General features: G+C 34.4%; 2 protein-coding genes across 2 annotated transcripts; both read right to left on the bottom strand.

Moving 5' to 3' along the window:
• Nucleotides 1-1,829: 1,829 nt before the first annotated feature.
• LOC120427785 (rab5 GDP/GTP exchange factor) lies at nucleotides 1,830-9,831 on the bottom strand. The gene is made up of 3 exons (XM_039592706.2): nucleotides 9,520-9,831; nucleotides 8,259-9,448; nucleotides 1,830-2,864 (listed from the first exon to the last, which is right to left on the bottom strand). Exons 1-3 carry the CDS (start codon nucleotides 9,659-9,661, stop codon nucleotides 1,989-1,991), a joined length of 2,208 nt encoding a protein of 735 aa, XP_039448640.1. The 5' UTR covers nucleotides 9,662-9,831; the 3' UTR covers nucleotides 1,830-1,988.
• A 295-nt stretch (nucleotides 9,832-10,126) lies between these two features.
• Nucleotides 10,127-12,730, bottom strand: LOC120427786 (uncharacterized). Its single transcript, XM_039592707.2, has 4 exons — nucleotides 12,433-12,730; nucleotides 12,257-12,371; nucleotides 12,080-12,198; nucleotides 10,127-12,025 (listed from the first exon to the last, which is right to left on the bottom strand). The coding sequence occupies exons 1-4, from the start codon at nucleotides 12,586-12,588 to the stop codon at nucleotides 11,729-11,731; spliced, it is 687 nt and encodes a 228-aa protein (XP_039448641.1). The 5' UTR covers nucleotides 12,589-12,730; the 3' UTR covers nucleotides 10,127-11,728.
• Nucleotides 12,731-15,940: the final 3,210 nt, after the last annotated feature.

The raw sequence follows: 15,940 nt of genomic DNA, 5'->3' as shown, positions 1-15,940 counted from the left end.
CCAATTGCGTTAATTTCTGCAAGAATTGAACTAATGCTGATGTTTTATTTGAAGAAAATATTCTGTGAACTCTTTTCTTTTTTCTGATTTAATCGATAAAGTCTATAAACGCTAAAGTTTAATCGGACAAAAGGGTTAATTTATATGCTCAAAAATCTCTTAACTATTCAGTTATGGCTAATCAGGACCTCCAGAATGTAGCCGATAGGTCGACCTGAAATCGTTTGCTCGTGAATCCCGCTAAAAGGCCCTCTTTATTCAAAGTGCGCAAAGTGAGTTTGATGGATTCCTTGGCCTCTTTATTTTGTGCGAAGAGCTGACGTCCAACAAGGAATCCCTGTGTGGAATGAAAACTTGGGAAGACCCATTTCCCGGACCATCATGTCCTTGCAGCGGTTCGAAACCAACCTTAGAATGCTACGAACTGATGACAAGCCCATACGATCCACGGAGAAAGACGTCGGTATCAAAGATTTCTGGAATCTCTGGAACCTACAGCAAGCAGTATTGTTCTCGCCGCATGCAGTCATCACTATCGACGTGCAGTTAGTGGCCTTCCGAGGTAGAGTCTTCTGTAGACAAAACATGCCCAATAAGCCAGTTTGGCCTCAAGGTTTTCAACGCGTGCTGTAGTAAAACCGGATATGTTCTTCATTCGCAACTCTATTTGGGCAAACGTAATGGCAAAACGGAAAAGAACCAGTCCACTTGACGCAAACCTGCTAAAGAATAAGATAGGAAAAACTGAGCGTGCATTCCACCAGCTTTGCTGAACAAATAGGTGGTGGTGAAGAGCACGGCATGGAATCATCAGACCTTCCCTCCTCGGCGCAATTGACTCTAGTCGAGCCGAGAGGGGAAACGCTCCTTGATGGTGAGAACCCAGAAGGTCCGCGCGAGCTCCTTGGTGATGATGGCCACCTTGGCAAGAGCGAAACGACAGGTTAGACGTAGCAGCTGGCTCCTCCACACCCTACTGCTGCTAGGCCGAGAGTGTGCGATGGGGTTGCCGGACCCAAGCCGGACCAGCTTCCTGCTGACCGACAAAATGGCCGTTAAACGGCAACACAAAAGGTCCTGTTGCACGGGGATTAGTGAGAGGTTTTACTTTAACCGTACTTCCGGAATTCCAACGAATCTAACCTCAAAGAGTGTTAACGTTCGTAATTATTTTCTAAACTTCAGCATGCCGGTACGAGAATCGATTGGGTTGGATCTGGATTGGAAATCCAGCACGGAAGCCGCTAATCGAAACCCATCCCCTACCGGTCAGTATTCCCAGTGAGTAGAATGGAGCACTTCCATTCGAGCAGTTTTTGCTTTTGTCTACAATGTATTCCTTGTGAGAGAACTGGCATTTCTACCACTCGAATCCGGTGCTCCATTACTCTTTTAAGGGATCTGACTTTGTCGAGCCAAACAAATTGATCCACCAGCACATTCTGTAATGTATAGTTGACCGACCCACTCGAAAACCTGGGCATGCGAATGACCGAAAGATTAAAGCTGCCGGAAATAAAGCAACTAACAACAACAACACTCGAAAACCACACACTGGTATTCGCCAGCAAAGGTTTCGGAACTGTATACTATCTTCGACGATTTTCTCTCCTGTATCACCGTTCAACAGCTACTGAAAGTGCTCCTTCCACCTAGCCGCCACCGCAGTCCTGTCTGTCAACAGGTTACCTTCCGTGTCACAGGCGTGTCCTCGTTGTTCCGATCGTCGAAGTTCCGAGTATACTCTGCAGCAACGTCGTAACTCGAGAGACGTTTGACGTTTTAGGGACTAAGGGACTATTTTCGGCACAACAAACTTAGCCTTCCGATTGATGCTCAATAACACTGATCGTTGTAATATAATTGCAATAATAGAATATTTTACACTGTTCCTAAATAGAATCCAACAAATACACACACAACAAAACACACACAATTAGGTACAAACTGTACAATTACGCACCTGAATCCGCGCTTGCGACCCCCCTTCAAATCAAACTTCCATCGCTGTGCACATCCGGGACCAGTTTCTGACCTCTCGTCACAGCGGTCGAACTCGACGCCGACGACGTTCCAGCACCCATGTCACCGGCGGCACACGTAATGGTCGGAATATGACAACCCTGCAGCGAAAAGCCCTGATACTCGGCCACGGTCGGTTTGAGCGGTGACTCGAGAAGCAGCGCTCGTGGCGAGTCCTCGTCCAGTAGGTTTCCACCTACTCCGGTGGCGTTCGGTTCCAGCGAAAGTTTTGGCGTCATCTTCGGAACAAGCGGATCGAACTCTTCCAAATCGAATTTGGACGTTGGTTTGGGGTGATCGTCCGCCGTGCTGTTTTCGCCGCTGTGGTCCGAAAAGTCAAAGTCGTAGTTGATGTTCCGGATGCCGCGGATGAAGGTGTGCGCCATGTCGTCTGGAGTGGCGATTTCGTCCAGCGACTGCGTGTCAAAGACCTTGTTGTAGTCGAAGATGGGGGACGCCGAGAGCAGGTCGGCCGAATTGCTGGCGCTCATGCCGGAGTACGGCGACAGCCCGGACGACCGGTCGTCTACGAGCGGGAGTGCCGGCGGTGCCAGCGTGTCCGATAGGTTCTTAACCAGGTCGTCAAAGTTCGGTTGGGTTGCGGGCACGGCCGTCGGTTCGACGGCGGACTTTGGCTTCGAGTCCGGGACGCCGACTTCGCCCACCTTGATGGCCGACACCAGATTTGACTGGAAGTGGCCGCCGTCGGACGTCTGGCTGTTGCTGCCGGCGGAGCTGAAGAGTTGTGCGTTGCGCTTCTCCAGGCGGCGCGGTGTGCGGATGGGTTGGAGCACGAGGGGGGTGCGCTCCAGGACTTCGGCCACCTTGCGGCTGATTTCGTTCTGGAAGAAAAGTAAATTTATGTGGTGATTATTGCACTCGATCGTAATTTTTCGATCGTAATTTCCCGACTAACGATCGTAATTTGTCAATGGTAAGTCGTAATTTGTCGATAGTAGACTGAGATCATTCGATCGTAATTTCTGGATCTACCGTCGACAAATTACGACTGACGATCAAGAAAATCTTCGATATGTGTTACATACAAGTATACAAGTACCTACATATTCAAAAATGTCAAAAATTTAAATTTAAAAATTTAAAAATTTCAAATAAAAAAAAATCGTAAATTTGATAAATTTCATAACATTCATAATTTTCATAAATTTCATAAATTTCATAAATTTCTTAAATTTCTAAAATTTCTTAAATTTCAAAAAAATTTAAAATTTCAAAAATTTCGTAGATTTTATAATAAATTTCATAAATTTTATGAATTTCATAAATTTATTCAAATTTATGAAATTTCTTACATTTCTTATATTTCTTAAATTTCAAAAAATTCTAAAATTTCAAAAATTTCAAAAATTTCAAAAATTTCGTAAATTTCATAAATTTTATAAATTTTATGAATTTTACAAATTTCATGAATTTATTTTAATTTATGAAATTTCATAAATTTCATAAATTTCATAAATTTTATAAATTTCATAAATTTCATAAATTTCATACACTTCATACATTTTATAAATTTCGTAAATTGCATAAATTTCATAAATTTCATAAATTTCTTTAATTTCTTAAATTTCTTAAATTTCATAAATTTCATAAATTTCGTAAATTGTATAAATTTCATAAATTTCTTAAATTTCTTTAATTTCTTTAATTTCTTTAATTTCTTTAATTTCTTAAATTTCTTAAATTTCTTAAATTTCTTAAATTTCTTAAATTTCTTAAATTTCTTAAATTTTTTAAATTTCTTAATTTTTTTATAAATTTCTTCAATTTCTTAAATTTTTTCAATTTCTTAAATTTCTTAAATTTCTTAAATTTCTTAAATTTCTTAAATTTCTTAAATTTTTTAAATTTTTTAAATTTCTTAAATTTCTTAAATTTCTTAAATTTCTTAAATTTTTTAAATTTCTTAAATTTCTTAAATTTCTTAAATTTCCCAAATTTCTTAAATTTCCCAAATTTTTTAAATTTCTTAAATTTCTTAAATTTCTTAAATTTCTTAAATTTCTTAAATTTCTTAAATTTCTTAAATTTCTTAAATTTCTTAAATTTCTTAAATTTCTTAAATTTCTTAAATTTCTTAAATTTCTTAAATTTCTTAAATTTCTTAAATTTCTTAAATTTCTTAAATTTCTTAAATTTCTTAAATTTCTTAAATTTCTTAAATTTCTTAAATTTCTTAAATTTCTTAAATTTCTTAAATTTCTTAAATTTTTTAAATTTCTTAAATTTCTTAAATTTCTTAAATTTCTTAAATTTCTTAAATTTCTTAAATTTCTTAAATTTTTTTAAATTTCTTAAATTTCTTAAATTTCTTAAATTTCTTAAATTTCTTAAATTTCTTAAATTTCTTAAATTTCTTAAATTTCTTAAATTTCTTAAATTTCTTAAATTTCTTAAATTTCTTAAATTTCTTAAATTTCTTAAATTTCTTAAATTTCTTAAATTTCTTAAATTTCTTAAATTTCTTAAATTTCTTAAATTTTTTAAATTTTTTAAATTTCTTAAATTTCTAAAATTTCTTAAATTTCATAAAATTCGAAAATTTCAAAAAATTTCATAAATTTCGTAAATTTCATAAATTTTATAAATTTTATGAATTTCATAAATTTTATAAATTTATTTAAATTTATGCACAATTTTTCATAAATTTCATAAATTTCATAAATTTCATAACTTTCATAAATTTCTTAAATTTCATAAATTTCATAAATTTCATAAATTTCATAAATTTCATAAATTTCATAAATTTCATAAATTTCATAAATTTCATAAATTTCATAACTTTCATAAATTTCATAAGTTTCATAAATTTCATAAATTTCATAAATTTCATAAATTTCATAAATTTCATAAATTTCATAAATTTTATAAATTTCATTAATTTTATAAATTTCATAAATTTCATAAAATTTCATAAATTTCATAAATTTCATAAATTTATAAATTTCATTAATTTCATAAATTTCATAATTTTCATAAATTTCATAAATTTCATAAATTTCATAAATTTCATAAATTTCATAAATTTCATAAATTTCATAAATTTTATAAATTTCATAAATTGCATAAATTTCATAAATTTCATAAATTTCATAAATTTCATAAATTACATAAATTTCATAAATTACATAAATTTCATAAATTACATAAATTTCATAAATTACATAAATTTCATAAATTACATAAATTTCATAAATTACATAAATTTCATAAATTTCATAAATTTCATAAATTTCATAAATTTCATAAATTTCATAAATTTCATAAATTTCATAAATTTCATAAATTTCATAAATTTCATAAATTTCATAAATTTCATAAATTTTATAAATTTCATGAATTTCATAAATTTCATAAATTTCATAAATTTCATAAATTTCATAAATTTCATAAATTTCATACATTTCATAAATTTCATAAATTTCATAAATTTCATAAATTTCATTTATTTCATAAATTTCATTTATTTCATAAATTTCATAAATTTCATAAATTTCATAAATTTCATAAATTTCATAAATTTCATAAATTTCATAAATTTCAGAAATTTCAGAAATTTCAGAAATTTCATAAATTTCATAAATTTCATAAATTTCATAAATTTCATAAATTTTATAAATTTCATAAATTTCATAAATTTCATAAATTTCATAAATTTTATAAATTTCATGAATTTCATAAATTTTATAAATTTCATACATTTCATAAATTTTTTAAATTTCTTAAATTTCTTAAATTTCTTAAATTTCTTAAATTTCTTAAATTTCTTAAATTTCTTAAATTTCTTAAATTTCTTAAATTTTTTAAATTTCTTAAATTTCTTAAATTTCTTAAATTTCTTAAATTTCTTAAATTTCTTAAATTTCTTAAATTTTTTTAAATTTCTTAAATTTCTTAAATTTCTTAAATTTCTTAAATTTCTTAAATTTCTTAAATTTCTTAAATTTCTTAAATTTCTTAAATTTCTTAAATTTCTTAAATTTCTTAAATTTCTTAAATTTCTTAAATTTCTTAAATTTCTTAAATTTCTTAAATTTCTTAAATTTCTTAAATTTCTTAAATTTCTTAAATTTTTTAAATTTTTTAAATTTCTTAAATTTCTAAAATTTCTTAAATTTCATAAAATTCGAAAATTTCAAAAAATTTCATAAATTTCGTAAATTTCATAAATTTTATAAATTTTATGAATTTCATAAATTTTATAAATTTATTTAAATTTATGCACAATTTTTCATAAATTTCATAAATTTCATAAATTTCATAACTTTCATAAATTTCTTAAATTTCATAAATTTCATAAATTTCATAAATTTCATAAATTTCATAAATTTCATAAATTTCATAAATTTCATAAATTTCATAAATTTCATAACTTTCATAAATTTCATAAGTTTCATAAATTTCATAAATTTCATAAATTTCATAAATTTCATAAATTTCATAAATTTCATAAATTTTATAAATTTCATTAATTTTATAAATTTCATAAATTTCATAAAATTTCATAAATTTCATAAATTTCATAAATTTATAAATTTCATTAATTTCATAAATTTCATAATTTTCATAAATTTCATAAATTTCATAAATTTCATAAATTTCATAAATTTCATAAATTTCATAAATTTCATAAATTTTATAAATTTCATAAATTGCATAAATTTCATAAATTTCATAAATTTCATAAATTTCATAAATTACATAAATTTCATAAATTACATAAATTTCATAAATTACATAAATTTCATAAATTACATAAATTTCATAAATTACATAAATTTCATAAATTACATAAATTTCATAAATTTCATAAATTTCATAAATTTCATAAATTTCATAAATTTCATAAATTTCATAAATTTCATAAATTTCATAAATTTCATAAATTTCATAAATTTCATAAATTTCATAAATTTTATAAATTTCATGAATTTCATAAATTTCATAAATTTCATAAATTTCATAAATTTCATAAATTTCATAAATTTCATACATTTCATAAATTTCATAAATTTCATAAATTTCATAAATTTCATTTATTTCATAAATTTCATTTATTTCATAAATTTCATAAATTTCATAAATTTCATAAATTTCATAAATTTCATAAATTTCATAAATTTCAGAAATTTCAGAAATTTCAGAAATTTCATAAATTTCATAAATTTCATAAATTTCATAAATTTCATAAATTTTATAAATTTCATAAATTTCATAAATTTCATAAATTTCATAAATTTTATAAATTTCATGAATTTCATAAATTTTATAAATTTCATACATTTCATAAATTTCATAAATTTCATAAATTTCATAAATTTCATAAATTTCATAAATTTCATAAATTTCATAAATTTCATAAATTTCATAAATTTCATAAATTTCATAAATTTCATAAATTTCATAAATTTCATAAATTTCATAAATTTCATAAATTTCATAAATTTCATAAATTTCATAAATTTCATAAATTTCATAAATTTCATAAATTTCATAAATTTCATAAATTTCATAAATTTTATAAATTTCATCAATTACAAAAATTTAAAAAAATTTAAAAATTAAAAAATTTCAGAAAATTCAAATATTTTAGAAATTGCAGGTTTGATAAGGGCGTTTAAAAAACAGCAAATGAAAAATTAAACTAAAAATAAAGATAGATAGCTGTAACATAAACATAAGAAGGTTTGAGAGTGGAATTATTGGTCCTATATCCATTTTGACCAATTTTAATATTTATTTTTAAGTTGAATATTTTTTTTCTGTGTTTTTAAAATAACATATTTTTGTTTATTCTCGACGTTTTAGAGTTACTTACTTTTTATTCAATTTTATTTCGATTTTTTTTAATTCTTTATTTAAAAAAAAAGTTTTAAATTTTTTTAGATTTTTAAGATTCGTATTTTTTTTTAAATTTTTTATTTTTAAAATTGTACGAAATTAAAAAGAAATTAATGTAGGTTTTTATTAAATTTTGTTTTTTTTTCACATTAAAAAAATAACTTAGATTTTTTTTAATTATTCCGTTTAAAAACAATAAAAATTACGATCGTAATTTCGCGATCCACGATCGAAATTTTGTCAATCGTAAAATTACGATTGTAATTTCTCGATGGTAAGTCGCCATCTTACTATCGAGAAATCTCGATCGTGAGTCGAGAAATTACGATCGAATGCAATAATCACCAATCTCAATAAAAAAAAACAACGAGACTCACATTAAAACTCTCAATGTCCTCATTTAGCAGCTCGATGTTCTTCAATATCTCGTCATTCCGCGCTCCCAGCCCCTTCATCGTCTTCATGTTCTCCGAGATCAGGTGCAAACTTTCGCACGCCATCAGCGCACTCTCCCACGCCGACGGACCGCTCTTCTCACCCGTCATCAACGCGTTGAACTCGTCCGCCGACATGGACAGCGACTCCGACGTGAGGTTCTCGATGAACGAGATGGCACAGCACAGGTTCGTAAAGTAGTACCCACCCTCGCCGGACATGAGTCGGCGTGCGTTGCTGAAGCGTGTGATGAAGTTGATGTTGCTGTGCAGACGAACGGGATTCGCCTTGAGCACGACGAAGATAAACGCCGGCAGGAATTCATCCGCGCTTGCGGGACCGCCGACCGACTGCTTCAACAGGCTGAAAATGTTCCGACAGCAGCGGACGACGCATTCGAGCTTTTCCTGGGGCGAGTGGAACGAATCCATCGAGACCAGTTCGGTGATTGCGGTGTAGACCAGATCGCGCACTTCGGAGTTGACCTCGTCAATGCTGCACACCAGATGCTTTGCGTTGATCCAGTTGAGCTGGCGAATTCGCTTCTGAACTTGCGAGTCCTTGTCCTCATCGTCCGTGGTCGGGGGAGAAAACAGCCGGCCGTGGTTCATGGTCATGATGCACTTCTCGAAAAAGTCCAGCACCTGCTCCTTGGTCTCCTGCGGCACGTTGGCAAACTTGGAGCTATCAACGTTCATGTACTCTTGAAATTTTGTGTACCCGTTCTGCACGATATCCGAAACCTCCTCAATGCTGCAATCGGCATGTTTCTTGCGAATCTTTTGGTCCAACATCTCGATAAAGTATTTCAACTCGCGCTTCGCAGCGTCCTCAATCTTCAGCGCCTTCAACGCTTCCTGGTACTCCTGCTCCAGCTTGTCCATCGGCTGCCGACTGTGATGGCCATGACTTCCATGCGATCGGGAGTGCTTCTCCACCGTTTCCTTCGTCGGTCCACTCTTCTTCAACAAATCCATCAAATTCCGTTTCTTCTTCTTGTCCTCCTCCTTCGGGGCACCAGCCTTCGAGGACGGCCCCTGCAACACCCTCGCATGTTGTTCCGCCTGGTGCTGCGGGTGATGATGATGCTTCCCTGACCCATGCTGGCCATCGCTTCTCACGGGACGATACTCTGCAAAAACAACAAACAAAACCATCAAACTCAATCTCATTTAATCAGCTTGACCTGGGGGGGGAACCTACGCCTTATGTGCCGTTCCTTTGTCGTGCGCTCGCGATAACACTTGGAGCACAGACCGTGCCACTGAGCATTGCCGTAAAATCCGCACCCATTGAGGCACTGCAGATCTTTCTGCTGGATTCGGGGTGTTTTGATGGAGAACATTTTACGCGTGTAGATTTCAACTTTCCACAAACAGACACGACAAATAATATCAAACGCTCGAGTTCTCTACACTGACATGATAAATTTGAACGGAAATTTCACGATTTGGACCCGAAATTGACGCATTAATTTTGGCAAGAGAAATCGATTACACACACGCCCCGCAGTCAAAACACGAAAATGCACTCAGCTGTTGTTGACAGCTGCGCTGCAGCCACGGTGTCAAAACAACTGCTCAGTGCTGCCAGTTTTAGACGGTTGTTTCGAGTTAAAATAGTAAAAAAGAACAAAGTTTGTTAATGCCACCAAACAAAATCAGCGCTACAGAGCGCATTCGCTGATACGAAATTGAAGTGTACACTATTTAACCCACTTCCAAGTTAAAACTTTCATTATTTTCAACAAAATCATCTTTCGAATTCGTTCGGTCTTCATCATGACCATCGACTCTCTCTGGCGTACACAGCAACTTTCTTTCACTGAATTTCAGTAAAAATTTACTGAAATCTGCACTACTGAATCTTCAGCAAGTTTTTCAGTAAATAGTAAATTACTGAAACTTCAGTTTCCTGAAACCAGTCAGGATGACAGATGGTTACTGGATTTTCAGTAAGTTTGAAAATGTCAAAATGACGTAAGAAAAGCTGAATTTTCAGCAATCGAAGATCTGTCAAACTGAACTGAAATTTCAGTAAATAAAGACTTGTCAAATAAAACTGAATTTTCAGTAATTGATAAGCTGTCAAAGTGAACTGAATTTTCAGTAAGCACGAATTGTCAAACAATACTGAATTTTCAGTAATTCTTAACTGTCAAACTGAACTGTGTCTTCAGTTAATCCGTATAGGCCTGGGTGAAATTGGAATCACTAAAATGGCCATAGCTCAGCGAAAACTCAACCAATTGGCATACTTCTTTATTAGTTGAACTCGTTAGAATGTCCTTTTTCCGAAAATGACCGGAATGGCCGGAGATATTACGGTGGGTCTCTGGGTCATCGAGGGTCAAAAATGGCCATTTTTGGGTCCCGCATAATTTTGTTACAGAAATCTTGGGAAAAAAAGTTCTTTGTTCTACCCGCAGACAGTGCTGACCGTGGTTTTTGAACCACCGGGGATTTTCCGGATTGAACGGGAAGTTTCCCTACCCCGGGGGAACCGGCCAAGGGATGGTCAGAAATAGAACTATTTCTATCATGGAAATATGGATGTCAAAGTTCATCATTCGCAAAATCAAGCTCATCCATGATCCCCAAAACCACTTTTGGACTGATCTGGCCACTTTGGGACCGGTTTCCGGTACTCCGGTGAAACCCGGAAAATGGCAAATTACGGGATTATTTCTTGAAAAAAAATTACAAGGCAATATGGATGTCAAAGTTCATCATTCGCAAATTAAGCTCATCCATGATCCCCAAAACCACTTTTGGACTGATCTGGCCACTTTGGGACCGGTTCCCGGTACTCCGGTGAAACACGGAAAATGGCAAATTACGGGATTATTTCTGAAAAAAAAAATACAAGGCAATTTAGATCTCAAAATTCATAATTCGCAAAATCAAGCTCATCCATGATCCCCAAAACCACTTTTGGACTGATCTGGCCACTTTGGGACCGGTTTCCGGTACTCCGGTGAAACCCGGAAAATGGCAAATTACGGGATTATTTCTGAAAAAAAAAATACAAGGCAATTTAGATCTAAATACGGCTGACCCTATTCAGACTGCAGTCCTGATTCACCCCATTTGACGTGATTAGAACAAGCATATTTCCTTTGGTTGGACTACAGTAAAAAGCCGAGTACCAGTTTTGTAACAGGTTTTAAAACATAAGGTAAAGATGTGATTGTCTAACTAATTTCGAGATGAATTAAAGCTTAATATAATTCAGTTTCATTTGTTTTTATTGGTCATCACATTTTGATTCAATCGGTGGTGTTATAAACATAAGTAAATATTAACATAAAAGTAAGTGAGTATTAACTTAAGTAAATAAGTGAGTAATTAATATATAATGAAGAGAGTAATGTAGATTATAAATAAATCAATGCATATTAGTGTGAAGGTCACTATCCAAGCTTAACCATGAACGTCGTTCCGGTAGTAGTCAATGCACCGGTTTGGAAAATTGCTCCATCAAACAGAGCAAAGAAGTTCTTCAAGGAAGGTTCCACCGGAACATTCAGGAATTTGAATACTTTCAAAAACGTGAAAAACGCGGCCTCAATTTCGGATCCGACATAGAAGCATCGCTTTCCTACAACAACGTAAGACTCGCCATTCTTGTACGGCGAGGCTTTCACCAGCAGGAAAATTTGCTTTGATGATTTGACCTTGTTTGCGTAGTCGTCAACGTTGTCCTCGGGCTGTAAAGATTTTTGTTTTGAGTTTGTGAGAAATCAACTATTTTATTTTCTTACGCTGATCCACTCGACAATGCGGTCCAGAGTCGTTCTAATTTCTTTAGATCCGTCGTGAGTTCGCTTCACACCACGTGTTGGGTTGTTCTCTTTTACGAACACAACTGCTCGAATGAATTCTGAAATATATATTGAGAATTTGCGAAATGTTTGTTTAATATTCTTCTATTTTTTTACCGTTCTCAATCGAGGCGTGGTGTTTAAAGCATTGGAGTATTTTGTGCTGGATGTCATTCCAACGGTTGGCGGCATCAGCTGATCCAGGGAACAGGTGATTGAAGTCCAAATTTATCTGGAAACGGTATAACAATAATAATATAAAATGTATTCATAATGATGATGATTGGGCTTACCAGGTTACCATCGAAAGCTCCGAGGATGGGGAACCTTTTAAACATCTCGGAGATTTTTGCTTCCGGGTCGTCCATTTGTCTGATACTGTTACGAATAGTGATGGTCTTTATCCACCCTTGTTTGATGATATTCACCGAACCTTCGCATGGTTCCATAAATCGAAGTTGGCTGGCCTGTTGAAAACATTTTATTTATTTTATATTTAAATTGGATTTATTTTTCCAATTAAGCTAAAGTTTGGAAAATTGAGATAGGCCGTTACAAATATTTTTAGAAGTTTATGTCCGTCGACTTTGACCAAAGATGTAGGTATTGTTGAGGACTATTAAGAAAAAATAGGTACACGGAAAAACATTTTTTTAATTAACCTGTTTTCACAATTTCATACAAAAACAAATTGTAACCTAATTTTTTAATGCAAGATTGAATTTGGTTGATGAAGGGCTCCGTTTTCAAGATATAGCTATCGGAAATTTGATTTCAGCGAAATATTTGCTGTTTTTCGATTTTTAAAAATAGAATTTATGAGTGACCTTTTCTGAAAATATTTTTTTTGAAAAGTTCAGAAAATTTTCTATAAAATTGTCTAAGTGACATTGAAGATTGGACCTCGGGTTGCTGAAATACAGCGGTTTAAAGAAAAAGAAAAATTAAAGTTTTCTAAGTCTTACCCAAAAAACCCACCATTTTCTAATGTCGATATCTCAGCAACTAATGGACCGATTTTCAATCTTAAAACATGAAATATTCGTAAAAATTTTCGATCTTTTCGAAACAAATATTTTCAAAAAAAATTCAGTTAACACTAACATTGCAAAAGGGCCAAACATTCAAGATAATGCCCTTTAAAATGTTTGTCTTGATTCAATTTTTTTAATAATATTGTATTGAAATTAAGTTTTTGTGACAAAAAAAGTTACACAAAATAGCTTCTTTGGTCATAGGGAAGGCCCCCACAAAGTTTGAGCTAAATAAAAAAATATAAAAAGTATAAATGGTCGAAATCGGCCGATTTCGTGGAGAATTGCTCAATTGGATAATTGCTTTTATATTTTTTCAGGTAAAAAGATATTCAAAAAGTTCTAAAAACCCTTAATCTCACCTTCTTGACAGTTCGTTGTCCTTTTACAACGCGAATTTCCCGTCTTTCGCGCAACATTATTGGTACAGGATTGGGAATATTACCAATTTGTTTTTCCAAAAAATTTTTTTGTCGCCGAGTAGTTGAAATTTGTTCAAAAAGTTTAGGAACCGTTACCGCTTTTTGTAACTTTAAAATCATTTCTGCGTCGACAACAATGTCCATATCACCAATAAACCGCTGTATATTTTCAGCAACGTAACTGTTGATCTGATCAACTAGAGACTCGCAAACACCAATCACTCGTTTAATTTTCACGTCAGTAAATGACAAATCGGATTTCAATTTACACATCGAAAAACTTGCAAATTTTATCAAATCTTCGAGTAAGCTTGGCTCGCCTGGCTCTTTATCAAAATGTTCATCATCGAGCGAAATATGTTCCTCTTCCGGCTGAGTGTTGGTTTCATATGATTCATCATTTCTTTGTTGATGTTCAGAGGTTACTTGATTCAAAGGGTGTTTTGTAATAATGTGTTGCTTTAATGCGGACAATCGCTGATACTGAGTTTTGCAACCTCTCACTGGACACGCAAAAACCGTTAATTCCCGAACGAATTCATTTTTATCGAAATGGGTTCTGAGGTGGCGGACAAGACCTTCAGCGTGTCCTTCAATCATTTGGCCACACAAACAACACTTTAACGTATCCATTTCTCTAAATATCTGCAAAAATACAAGTAAAATTGAACAACATAGACTACTACTTACCAAAGATTTCTTGCAACTTCACTTCCGTCCGGATGCTTTGGACAATCTGAACGAGCTCAGGCTCCATCTCTCTGAATTTAGTTTTTTTACCTGGATCGAAAAACTTGGCCCACGAGCGTCGATTCCACGGCACAGCGTACGGGTTTCAATCACCGGCACCGACTTCTTGGCCGAACCACGACCACGCGATCACTCCTGGGCTTCCGGCAAGGTCTTCCTCAAATCTTCTCCGAACAGGCCACGTCGGACAGCACACCGAGCGAGATTTTCCGGCAAGACTGCTGCGTTCAGACTACGGGCAGCACACGCACTCACGCACGGCACAATCGTGCAACACACGAAATTTTCTGCTCCGACCGGCTTTCCACGACCCCGACCACTTCCTTCCTGCACCACGCAAACACCGAGCGAGATTTTCTGTTCCGGCCTGTTGGCCGAACCACAACGATTATTCGCGCGAATCCGCTACCGTTGAACGCCGGCTTCCGGCAAAAATGCCTCGTTCAAACTACGGGCAGCACACGCGCGGCACGATCGTGCAAACACGAAATTTTCTGCTCCGACCGGCTTTCCACGACCCCACCACGCAAACACTGCTGCACTTCCTTCCGCCCAATGCCGGCTTCCAGCAAACTTTCTCCGAACGAGCCACGTCGGACAGCGTCGCGTCCGAGCGTCCGAGCGAGATTTTCTGTTCCGGCCTGTTGGCCGAACCACAACGATTATTCGCGCGAATCCGCTACCGTTGAACGCCGGCTTCCGGCAAAAATGCCTCGTTCCGCTACCGTTCAACGCCGGCTTCCGGCAAAACTGCTGCGTTCAAACTACGGGCAGCACACGCACTCACGCACGGCACAATCGTGCAACACACTAAATTTTCTGCTCCGACCGGCTTTCCACGACCCCGACCACTTCCTTCCTGCACCACGCAAACACCGAGCGAGATTTTCTGTTCCGGCCTGTTGGCCGAACCACAACGATTATTCGCGCGAATCCGCTACCGTTGAACGCCGGCTTCCGGCAAAAATGCCTCGTTCAAACTACGGGCAGCACACGCACGGCACGATCGTGCAAACACGAAATTTTCTGCTCCGACCGGCTTTCCACGACCCCACCACGCAAACACTGCTGCACTTCCTTCCGCCCAATGACGGCTTCCAGCAAACTTTCTTCGAACAGGCCACGTCGGACAGCGTCGCGTCCGAGCGTTCGAGCGAGATTTTCTGTTCCGATTATTCGCGCGAACCCGCTTTAACACGCCGGCTTCCAGCAGAACTTGTCCTCACAGGCTTCAGACAGCACACGCACGCACGCCACGACAATTCAAATTGCCAAACACAAATAAAAAACAACAGGAATCCACTTCCGACCGCAGCGAAAATTGAAACCAAATTTGTTCGGACGCGGATAAAAACTCGACTTCCAACTGCTTCGAGAACAAAATAAAATGGCGACCAAATAGACTGGCAGAGCAAATGTCAGAAACATAAATAGACAGGCAGCAATGTTACTGATTTTCAGTAAATTAGATACGGTTTACTGATTTTCAGTAATTCCAAAAGACGAATGCTGAATTTCAGTAAAAATAGGATTACTGAAAATTTTCAGTAAACTTATTTACTGAAAACGAACATCAGAAATTGGTGTGTAGGCCT

Source organism: Culex pipiens, chromosome 3 (assembly GCF_016801865.2).
Source record: "Culex pipiens pallens isolate TS chromosome 3, TS_CPP_V2, whole genome shotgun sequence".
Classification (NCBI taxonomy): Eukaryota; Metazoa; Arthropoda; class Insecta; order Diptera; family Culicidae; genus Culex; species Culex pipiens.
The sequence above is the reverse complement of the archived record's forward strand: the minus strand, read 5'-3'. Positions and strand labels throughout refer to the sequence as shown.